Here is a 12,450-nt window from a genome sequence, read left to right as displayed (position 1 = left end):
ATGACAGCTATGGATTAACCATTATTTCTTCTTTGCAACTGTGGCCTCTCAATCAAAGTATCTTTTGGCCTGAGCAAAATAATTCATACACATAAAAGATTTACAATTCTACTTTTGTAATTGGGACGCATTAATTTCTGCACTTATTTTAGTTAATTGTGATTCCATGGAAAACAAAGAGTTGTATCAGAGTTCTAGTACTTCTCGAGTGATTAAATTAGTATTACAATGTTAAGATTCTTAATTTGGAGTTCATTTTGAATTGCTTCTAGCAAATCTAGTTTGCATCAATGATATCTTCAACATTATGCACTAATTTATTGACTAGAGTTTCCCAAAAGCCGCATCTTGTACGATATTATTCATAAATGTTCCTTAAAGTTAAAACAAAAAAATTGTGTTCCTGCTTTGTACACCTTCCGTGTGCAGTTTTACAATCAGCGTTGTTTTATAACACCTCGCTGCATCAGAAATCCTGTTACATTATGCTTTAATGGATGTCCATACCCTGTTTTTCAAAACCAACCTACCAGCATTTGACAGGAATTACGCTGCAATGCCACTCTTGTTTTTATAGTCTCGTACAATAATCTCTCTGATTTGTTTGAAGTTTTGAACACTCTTAAACAATGTGTTTTCAATCTGATGGAATTGCTACAGTTTTTCACTTTTCACACGATTCTCATTTCTGTAATTATAATTTATGGACAGTGAGTGCCTATAATCTCTGACATAGCCTTGATTGAAATCGAAGTGTAGTTCTTGTGAAACACAAAAGGTGTACATTTTCGAGACCTCTCTCTGGGATTGCATTTTGTTCAAATTCTGTGAGATATAACGAAACATTTTTTAGTTCTGTGGAGGGACATTTTCAAATCAAAAGATCAAGAGCAGAAGCAATCCTTCATGAAATGATAAATCTCACATTATAGTTATTACTCTAGTAAGAGTCCATGACCTTTGTTGAAATAAACCAGTAAACTGGTCACCAAGCGTGTCTTTTTTTATGTCACATCAATCACCAATTTCAGATGTCCATCCTTACGATATCCCTTAGACTGCTAGTAACTTGACAGTTCTTAAAGCTTTCTATTGCCTTTTCATACTCCTCCAGAGACATTTTTGAAGCTACTTCTACGTCTGTATTTTCAACAGGACCTTTTCTCTTCCTCCTAGGCTTGCTTTCAAGAAGATCTAGCAAACTAGCTACTAAATCCTTTACAGAAGAAGTGGCTTCTAGACGTTTATAGTTGCTGACAAATTTAATTAGATATTTCTCTGCTTCGTTATCACCTTGAATGTAAATTTTTGGGGGACTTGATTTGAGGTAAGAGAGCATGATGTTGAGTACCTTTGGTGAAGGATGCAGAAAGCTTGCAAAAAAGGCTGCATCGTTTCTTCCCTTTGCTAGTAGGTGTAGAATGGAAGTTGCCAGCTCATCACTTTGAAGATCTTCATTATCAAGCAACTCCATAACCAGTACTTCAACGAGTCTCTGGCGGCTCTCTACTTTTGCAGTGTTGTTATAGAGATGCAAAACTGATTTAATCTTTGACCGACCAGAATCCTTCAACAATTTCTTCAGAAGAAAAATAACAATGGTTCTCACATTCTCGTTTGCTTCACACAGGCCATCACAGATAGGGGTTAAGAGCAGATCAGGCTTGAACTTATCTACCAACAATAAATGTGCATATGCACGATATGCCATCTCTTTTACTGTCTCATCCTTTAAGCATGACTCAATAAAATTGACTGCAAATAAAAAATCGTTGGGAAATGTGATGATAAGCTTTTCTGCTAAGCTTAGAGCAGTGATCTTGAGTTCAGGTATTTCTGAATGAAAAAGGAACTCTAGTACATCCTTGTGGTCTTTTGCTAAGTGGCAACTTGCTAGCATGTATTGACCCAGGCTCCGTGTAGCTGCTACTCTTAAGACTGTTGGAAGATTTTCTCCATGCACAAGCGCTCTCAGGAAAGGAACATAACAGCCTGGGACAGAGTCTCCATCCAAAAGCATCTGAGCAAAACGGGCAATAGCATCTGTCGGAAGAATAACATCATTTCAGACAATATAAAACATTAATTAATTTTCTTCTATTTCATACGATAACCAATACCAAAATCTTATAAAGAAAATCGTAGAAATTTTGACAATTCAAACCTTCTTCCATTGCCCTTAGTTCCTCCTGCTGTAAATAATCAAATTGAGAGCTGGTGTTTCCAAAGGTTATGGGCTTGCTAAGATCCATTTCTACATTTCGGAGACATTTGATGAAAGAATCACAAGCTTTGTCATAAGTTCGGGAGATATCTCCAAGAAAAGTGATGTACATATAAAGTACTTTCAGCGGCTGCTTTGTATCCAGTACTTGATATTGGTCTTCATATATACAGAGAATCTTCTTGACAACCTCAAATGGATTTGAAAGGCAATAGAGGCAATCTAAGTATCCGTCTATCCTATTCTCCAGTAAATATAAAAAATTACTCTCTATAAATCTCTTCACTTCTTTTTCAATGATCTTGTTTCCAGTTTTAAGGAGCATGGCCAAGATCTGCATGAAAAGCATGAAACAAGTATTTGAAATAATGGTAAAAAGCAATATGAGAATGCTCTTGAAACCCAGAACAAAAAGAGCTAACCTTGAATGCCCAGTTAATTATTTGTTTCCTAATAACTGCCTCTGCTGTGAGATCAACATTTGTTTCTTGCTTCACACACTCGGCAAGAATCTCTATGAGACACCGTCCCTTCTTTTCAACATCTGATAAAGTAAAACAACCAATGGATGCTAAAATAGCTATAACTGCACAAGAAGCCCTTACTACTGCATTGCCCAAATTAAGAGCACGATGGTTTTCAAGTGCGTCAAATGTTTTCTCAACTATCTTCTGATAATTACTGATTTCGGATTTTATTCTATCAGCAGCCATCGTCAATAAATTTTGTAGCTTCATTATTGACGTTTCATCTCTGTTAATAAGAAAATTCATCCACATTTCACATCCATCCAAATAAAAGTTGAAGATGTCAAAGATTACTGGCAGATTTGAAGAACTGAAGGAAAAGTTAAGTAGGCTGTCTAAAAGTTCAAACATAATAGGCCCTTTCAAGATTGGGCAACAGAGAAGATGTCCTAAAGCTTCTAGGGTATCTTTACAAAAATAGCTTGAATCTGATGAAACAGCCAAGAATTTTGAAAATTTTACGAACATGGCAGGCGCCCCAGCAATAATCGAATGTGGTGGACTATTAGGTGTCGAGGAGCGAGTCAATGTTTTAAATGAAAATATAGCTTCTAAAATTTGAATTGCTTTTAGTCTCACTATCTTGCTTTTGTCTGGCACTCTCTTTGAGATCACCGAAATGAACAAGGAAATGGTTCTATCATCGCTGTATTGTACCCACTTGAGATCATTTCCAAGATTTGTTAAGGCTCGTAATCTGCATGTGGCATCCCGGTCCCTGGAAAGGACATCATGGATTTGTTCCAAGGTATGCTGATCAGCAGGAGAGAGAACATCAAACTTTTTAAGACAACATCCAGAAATAACAGAGAAGCATTTCCGAATCGCTGCTCGCTCATTACGTAGGGTCATCAAGAGGGAACCTGACATAGAACTCAGGTCAATTTTACGTGACAGGGATATTCACATGCTCTAGCTACAACTGAATGCCTCTATAATTTCTTGCAAAACAATTCTAATGCTTACACCTCTAATCAAAAGGAAAAATAGGAAATTGTACCTAGATGAAGGCTCACCAAAACAAGGGCATCATGTCTGGTAGCAAAATCAGCTAGAAGGGACATTGCTGACTCTGCACTCGTAAGTAAATCCAATGATACGTCTACAGCACCGATTTCAAAAGGCAAATTACTGTATGAGTTTGCTTTCTAACTCACCGATTTCATCCTGCAAGCAACTGGTTTTTTCAGCATCAGCATCCTTTTCAGTAGCCTTCTTCACAACCTGCGCCTGTGCAAAGAGTGAAATAACTGTGGATTTAGACAATTTATTTATTCACAATGACCATATAAATGTCTTGTAGATGAATAAAGAACAAAATGCATCATTAACCATGAACAACTCTCACACCTCATATATTTTTCCTCTCATCAGAATATGTTAAATAAAATGGAGAGAAGTACCACTTTTGGCAAATAGAGCACAGCCATTATCATACAGGGTAGAAAAAAGCTATTGATGTACCGCATGTGTAGCTCATGAATTACGAACTCTTTTGTATCCTTTCCTAAATTTCGAATGAAAATAAGAAAGGATTAGAAGTGTTCTTCGAAATAAGTACCTATAGCTGTTCTGTTTCTTCCAACTTTTCGTTTCAATAATTTAGTAATATTTCATTATTAATACTGTTTGGAAATTAAGGTTCAAATTTTGTAATAAAGTTATGTTAGTGATTTAATGTTGGTGATTAAAATATTTAAATAGTTTTGTATTAGTTGTTGTGGGAATATAATGTTTTATAAGTATTTGTATAATATTTCATAATTAATTTTTAATGAACATTAATATTATTTATATATTTTTTTATATGGTGTTCGAGTTTTGTAGGTCTTTTGGCTTCTTACAATTGATTTATGGGCTATTTGAAAGGTCTTCGACAAATGGGAGAATGATGGGATTAAGATCTCTCAACCTTTGCAAAGCCCAACATCTTGCATTATTGTATTTATTTAGTTGTTATTTTAATAAATTATTTACCTACAAATGTCTAGTCACCTAGTGGGACCCACAAGCTTAGTGGCATCCTATTTGGGGGTGATTGTATGACACACATGTTGCACATGTGGAGGTTTTTCATTTAAAAGACCTTGCAATAAGTATATGTAGGTGACAAGTGTCAAATTATAACAAATTTATGACAAAGTCAATAACAAATATTATGACAACTTATGATAGCCTATGACAAATTATGACAACTAACTATTCTTGAAGGTGGGCTCCCATGAATGCAAGGTTGTTGCATGCATGTTGAGGAATATTGTGCATGCAAATGATGGCGCTATATTTGGCATATTTCGTACATGTGTATGACAAGTACTTTACATGCAAGGTGGTTCATTAACATTTAATTACAAAATATTATGCAAATGCCGATAAGACTTCTAAGTTAGTTGAGGAGGCTCTTGCAATTTGTGGTAAATTAGAAGTGAAAGGCAAGAAGAAGGACAAGAAAGATGAAATAGGAAAATCCAAATCATGTGGGAGATCCAAGTCTCCTGAAAATTCCAAAGCAAAGTGTCGAAACTATGGCAAAGTCGGTCACTCCAAAAAGAATATAAAGAGGAGGAGAAGAAGAAAACAAATCCCTCTAATTTAGATTTAGACCTCTCAGGATGATAGTGAAGCCTTTATCACAACCCTGGTAAAACACCCATCGAAAGATGCGTGGCTATTAGATTCTAGTGCATCATTCCACATGACTTCACATCGAGGTTGGTTCACAAAGTCTAAAGAATATGATAGTGGGAAGGTGTATCTTGGTGATGAATTTCATTTAATTATTGTTGGATGTCGAAGAGACAATATCAAATTCCCTAATGATAAAGTGAAGGGGATTGATGGTGTTTCTCATATTCTAGGTTTGGCACAAAACCTACTTTGTGGTAAATAAATTGAGTGATGTGTGTGTAGGTTGTTTTCTCAAAATGTGGATGCAAGATGACTTGGAGAGGGGTTATGGTGCTTGCTAAGGGTGCATAAATTGGCACCTTTCATAAGCTAGATGCATGCACTATATAGTGCAATAATACTTATGTGGAGCCAAAGAAGAGGGCTATGGATAATTTTTCCTCATCTATTTGTGAAGAGGTCTATTTCTTCTACATTTGATAGTTCTGCTTTCTAGGTACTTAAGGGTGCTAATGCTTTGGAGATGAAGCTTCCAGTGGAGAAGACAATGTTATGGCACCAAATACATGGTTACATTGCTGAGAAGGGTCTCCAAATCCTAAAGAATAAATGCCTAATTGAGGGGATTAGAGATTATTGTAATCTCGAGTTTGATTCTGGGAATATTGCTTGTATGGAAAACAAAATTATGTTCAATTTATTCAAGTTCTCACAAGTCTTGTAGTTTATTGGATCTAGTACATTTTGATGTTTTTGGTCTAATAAATTTGTTCCTTCAATTTCTAGATCTATGTACTTTGTTTCATTAATTTATCTAACTCTAATAGGACATTTGTTTATTTTCTTAGAAGCAAGTTTGAAGTCTTTAGTTAGTTCAATGAGTTCAAGACTCTTGTTGAAAATTAGGCTAGTAGAAAGATTAAGTGTTTGAGGAATAACAACAATGGTGAGTTTTTTTCAAAAAATTTTAACAAGTTCTATAAGGATCATGGGATTGATAGGTATAAGACAACTCCATACACCCCTCAAGAGATGGAGTTGTTGATAGGATGAACAAGACATTGATGGTGGGGGCTAGCATTATGCTTAGTGGTGATGGCCTCAAAAAAAGGTTTGGGCTGAAGCTATAGCCACTATTTTCTATATTGTTAACATATATCCTATATTAACACTTATTGATAAGACACCTATAGAGGTGTGGTCAGGAAATAGGCCTTCAATGAGACATCTTAGAGTATTTGGTTGTAAGGCACATGTTCATGTGTTGAATAAACAAAGATCTAAGTTGGAGAATAAGGTTGTTAAGTGCATCTTTATCAACTTTGGTCTTGGTGTAAAAGGGTACAAGCTTTGGGATTTAGTGACAGAGAAGGTTCTCTACATCAGAAGTGTCTTTTTTAGAGAGATGAAACCTTCCGCTATTGATGATGACAGTCATCCACCAAATAAATCCTTTCTACAAAACAATAGCAGAGTTCTTGTTTTAATAGCAATAGGAACTGTAACAAAGATAAAAACTTTATTGAGACAACGACTCCTTATAGATACAAGAACTACATAACTTCATAGCAACAAAACAACAACACAACAAACGTACTTCATTATCGATCTTGACACAAATGAAATAAATTAATAAACCAAAAATTTAAATTTAAATTTTTTATTTTTGCATAGAATGAGAATGACATAAATGATCAATTGATTTTATGCTTGGCTTATTCAAATAGGTTGGCATACACTAGCTCGACTACCTTTCTTCTCATACTGACCCCTGATCTCTCCATCACAAGCTCCCCTTCCTTGACTAGAGTTCCTTTTTTTCCACCATTCTTGTCTTCTCTTATAACCATCGAATTATCCTTCCAAAATATCTTAAACATCCACCTTCCAATTATTCGTCTAGCTCTTGTAACTGCCAACCATCGAACCATAAACTAATTTTCAACCTAATTTTTCCAAACTACCAAGAAAATAAAGAGAACAAAAATAGGAGCATGATGCTCTTGCATCAATTGAGTTGTAGCTAGAGAAAGAAGAGAAACAAAATAAGGAGGTAGTTTAGGTTTGGGTAAGTGCACCAAGATGGTGAACAGAAAAGTGGCCACATGCAAAAAAAAAAATGAAAATTTTCATAACCCGTGTGTGTTCTGGAAATTCAAAATTGTGCTAGGCTCGGTAACACCAAGCCTAGCCAAAAACAATTAAAAAAACAAAAAAGTTTCTCAAAACCCGTACGGGTTTTGAGGAACATAATATTTTATATTAAAAAATCAAAAGTTCCTCAAAACCCGTACGGGTTTTGAGGAACATTATAATTTATAATAAAAAATCAAAAGTTCCTCAAAACCCATACTAGTTTTGAGGAACATTATATTTTATAATAAAAAATCCAAAGTTCCTCAAAACCCGTACTGGTTTTGAGGAACATTATATTTTATAATAAAAAATCAAAAGTTCCTCAAAACCCGGTACGGGTTTTGAGGAACATTATACTATTTAGAAACCCACGGGTCATGCAAAACTAGAAGTTTTTGTCTTAGTTCTGCATAACCCATACGAGTTATATAGAACTGGGAACCAAATAGGAAGTGGGTAGAGAGAGAGAGAGAGAGAGTAGGGGGAGAGGGGGTAAGAGAGAATATGGGATAGGAAGAGAGGGAGAGGAGAATAGGATAAGGAGAGAGAGAGAGAGAGAGAGAGAGAGAGAGAGAGAGAGAGAGAGAGAGAGAGAGAGAGAGAGAGATAAGGAGAGGGGGATGGAGGGAGAGGGAGATAGAGGGAGATTGGGAAAAGGAGAGAGAGAGAGAGAGAGAGAGTATGATAAGGAGAGGGGGATGTAGGGAGAGGGAGAGAGAGGGAGATTGGGAAAAGGAGAGGGGGAGATAGAGAGGGAGATTGGGAAAAGGAGAGGGGGAGAGGGAGAGAGAGGAGACTAGGAAAAGGAGAGAGAGAGAGAGAGAGAGAGAGAGAGAGAGAGAGAGAGAGAGAGAGAGAGAGAGAGAGAGAGAGAGAGAGAGAGAGAGAGCGGGAGGGAGGGAGATTGGGATAAGGAGAGGGGAGAGAGAGAGAGAGAGAGAGAGAGAGAGAGAGAGAGAGAGAGAGAGAGAGAGAGAGAGAGAGAGATGAGGTAGAGAGAATGAGAAGGACTACATATATAGGGATGAGAGAGAGAGAGAGAGAGTGGGAGATAGGAAGAGTGGGAGAGAATAGGATAAGGAGAGGGGGAGGGAGAAGGGGGGAAAGAGAGAGGAGATTGGGAGAGAGAGAGAGAGAGAGAGAGAGAGAGAGTAGGATAAGATAACAAGAGGGGGAGAAGGAGAGGGAGGGGGAGAAAGAGAGAGAAGGGGGAGAGGGTGAGAATATGATAGGAGAGAGAGAGAGAGAGAGAGAGAGAGAGAGATGAGGTAGAGAGAACGAGAAGGAGAAAAGGGTGGGAGACTCGGTAGAGAGAGAAGTCTGAGGGGGAGAGAGATGAGATAGAACTCAAGTAGGATAATTAGGGCTCAGAATAGACAAATACAGTGATGGGGAAGGAAGACGAGAGAGAGAGGAAAAGAAGGGATACATGCATGTATACAAACATATATACATATATCTATATTAATATATGTATATATAACTATAGATATGCATATATACATACATAAACACATATTATATATGTATGTCTGTACATATTTGTAGTAAATGCTAAGATTACAAGCATACATTATTATGTCTTCATAACCCGTACTGGTTTTGTAAAACACAAAATAATGGTTTTAGTTCTACATAACCCGTACAGGTTATGTAGAACTATGAATAGTACTTTTGGCTTTTCAAAACCCGTGCAGGTTATGAAGAATTATGAATAGTACGTTTTGTTTTTCAAAACCCGTGCGGGTTATGAAGATCTATGAATAGTAATTTTTGTTTTTCAAAACCCGTGCGGGTTTTGGCTTGGTAAGAGGGTTGGAAAACGACCCTAAGGCTTGCAAGCCCATTTTCCCCCCATTTTTGTCCCTTTACACGTTTTTTCATCTTCCAACATGATTTCTTGACTTTGTCATCATCAGGTTTACAAATGATCAATTGGGTATCTCTAAAATTACCACCATAATCTCACACGTCTTCTCAGTTTTCTGACCATATATTTTTTTCTATTTTTGGACAACATTAGCATAGTAAACTTTAATTTTCTTTACCAGTGCCTTGACAACCCTCACAGACATATGTCTACCATTTTTTTAATAACTTTTGTTATAATTAACCAAATTCAAAATAAATTACATATTATTGTTCTACACTAGATTCTATACACTTTTTTTTTTAAAAAGTTTTCATTTTCGATTATTTTGATGCAAGTTATGGCTAGCGCATGAACAGGTACCAAATTTTCAGGATGCGGTCACTTCAAAAAATCATAAAAAAAAAAATACTCAATGAAAAATAACAAAAAAATACACAACTTCTATATCTCACTCTTACCTATCATCCTACCAAAGGGTTTTGCAAAATAGTAAATCTAACTATATATTTTGTGCAACGCACAAAAATAGCTATGTTATATTTTTCTGAAAAAATCAAGAACAATTTTTCGTGCGTGAAAGGTTTGACCCTCAAAATCTTATCCAATTTTAAAATTTTTTAGTAGTTTAGAAACTAGATTCAGAGCACTACAATTCTTATTTTTTTCTCAACTCCTAGTTTTTAGTGCATGACCTTCAAATATCTCTTTGAAGTTCAGGTTTACCTGTTTTCAAAAAGAAAAAAGAAAAAAAGAAGAAGTGAGCCACTTATACCCCCCTTTTTGTTCACCATCTTGGTGCACTTACCCATTCCTTTTACCCCTAAAAAGAGGAACAATGAGCTCCTAATGGACCTAATGATGAGGAAAGCTCTAGTAGCTATAAGTTAGAAGAAGTAGAAGAACCTCAACCTTAGTCTTTAAGGAGGTCTATGAGAATCATGTGTCAACCTGACAGGTTTGGGTGTTCAATATTAGATTCCAACCTTATTTTTATTTTGATTGCTAACATTTATAAGCCTAGGATTGTTAGATAATTTATGGGTATGAGTGATGCATATTATTGGATGAGAGCCACGAATGAAGAGATGACTTCTTTGAAGAAGAATGATGCATGAGATCTGGTACGTTTGCCTAAAGGGCGTAAGTTGGTGGAATGTGGATGGGTGTTCAAGAAAAAGTTAGGTCTTGATGGTACTGTTGAGAAATATAAAAAACAATTGAATATGAAGGGGTATTCACAAGTTGAGGGAATAGATTATGGTGATATTTTATCTCTTGTTACAAAGATGACATCCATGCAATTCTTGTTATCACTTGCTAGAGCTCATGACTAGGAGATCGAGCAAATGGATGTGAAGACAAAATCCATTCACATGGTGATTTGGAGGAAGAGATCTATATGTCACAACCAAAGCATTTCATGGTGGAAGGTAAAGAAAATTCAATTTGCAAGTTGAAATTGTCTTTGTATGGTTTGAAACAGCCTCCTAAGATGCGGTACCAAAATTTTGATACATATGTGTTGAGTTTGGGATTTCAAAGGTCTAAATCTTATTGTTGTGTTTACTTCAAAACTAATAATAGTCACATTCTCCCACCTGGGAAGCTATATATAGAGGGAGGGCACTATAATTAGAGCTCTACACATTATTGCATTATATGCGGATAATATGTTGCTGTTTGGAACGGATATTTGATTTTTGACTTGAAGTCCCAGTTGTGAGAACAATTCGAAATAAAATATTTAGGTGTAGTTAGGTACATTTGGGAATGGATATTAGAAGAGATAGAGCTAATAGAAACCTTTGATTAAGCTAGAGTAAGTACATGTGAATTTGGTGTTGGAGAAATTCAGTATGACAACTTGTAGATCGATGATAGTTCTTGTTCTATAAGGAACAAAATTATTTGTTGAGGATTGTCCAAAATCTCCTAGTGAGGTAAAGGACATGGCCAGTGTACCATATGTGATTATTTTTGGTAGTCTTAAATGTATGCTATGATCTATACTTGACCCAACATTTCCCAAGCAATGGGAATCCTAAGTTGATACATTGCTAATCCTAGACAAGTATATTGGGATGTAGTTAAGAGAGTATTCAAATATCTAACTTGGGTACTTTTGAGCATTCTTTGTGTTTTCATGGTTATCTTAATGGACCATGAAATTTTATGAGTATTCATGGATATGTGGATTCAAAGGGAAGGTCACATTGACAACAAAACGTCCACCAATGGTTATGTTTTTGCTATGTTTGATGGTGTTATTAGTTGGATGAGTAAGAAGAAAGTTGTCATTTTGTCCACGACATAAGAAAAGTGTATGGTAGCTACTCATTCTTTTAAGGAAGTGATTTGGCTTAGATGGTTGTGTTCTTATATTGGGTTTGATTGAGAGATAATTATTACTCGTTGTGACATTCAGAGGGTCAAAGAATTTGACTTTTCATGCTAGAACAAAACAAATTGATGTTCAATTTCATTTTATTTGAGATATGGTGGAGGATGGGAAGGCAAAATTAGAGAAATTTGACACTTTGATGAATATTATAGTTACATTGACAAAATCTGTGAGCACAAAGAATTTCAATTGGTGTTCTAGTTCTATATGCCTTTTAGCCCCTTGCAATTGATTTATGGGTTATTTGAAAGGTCTTAGACAAATGGGAGAATGTTGGGATTAAGGTGTCTCAACCTTTGCAAATCCTAACATTGGTTATTGCATTATTGTATTTATTTATTTAATATTTTATTTAATTGTCTACCTACAAGTGTCTAGTCACCTAATGGGACCCACAAACTTAGTGGCATCCTACTTGGGGGTGATTGTATGACACGTATTCTACACATGTGGAGGTAGGTATTTTATTTAGAAGACCATGCAATAAGTATCTATAGGTGACAAGTGTCAAGTTATAACAAATTTATGATGAAATCAATGACAAATATTATGATAACTTATGATAGTCTATGACAAGTTTCTATGATATATTAAGACAATTGGTTATTCTTGGAGATGGATTCCCATGCATGCAAGGTTGTTGTATGCATGAGGGTGCTTG

The 12,450-nt window shown here is 35.8% G+C and overlaps 1 protein-coding gene across 1 annotated transcript in view; it reads right to left on the bottom strand.

Moving 5' to 3' along the window:
* Positions 1-340: 340 nt before the first annotated feature.
* The window catches only part of LOC131029644 (uncharacterized), a 40,478-nt gene continuing 28,368 nt past the window's right edge, over positions 341-12,450 (bottom strand). The window contains exons 10-14 of the mRNA XM_057960207.2: positions 3,909-3,981; positions 3,752-3,823; positions 2,647-3,614; positions 2,165-2,558; positions 341-2,043 (exon numbers count right to left, since the gene is read on the bottom strand). Of these exons, the coding sequence (XP_057816190.2) occupies positions 1,028-2,043; positions 2,165-2,558; positions 2,647-3,614; positions 3,752-3,823; positions 3,909-3,981 (2,523 nt within the window). The 3' untranslated portion in view covers positions 341-1,027. The remainder of the gene's footprint in view (positions 2,044-2,164; positions 2,559-2,646; positions 3,615-3,751; positions 3,824-3,908; positions 3,982-12,450) is intronic.

This window comes from Cryptomeria japonica, chromosome 7 (genome assembly GCF_030272615.1).
Source record: "Cryptomeria japonica chromosome 7, Sugi_1.0, whole genome shotgun sequence".
Lineage (NCBI taxonomy): Eukaryota > Viridiplantae > Streptophyta > Pinopsida > Cupressales > Cupressaceae > Cryptomeria > Cryptomeria japonica.
This window is presented reverse-complemented; position numbering and strand designations above follow the sequence as displayed.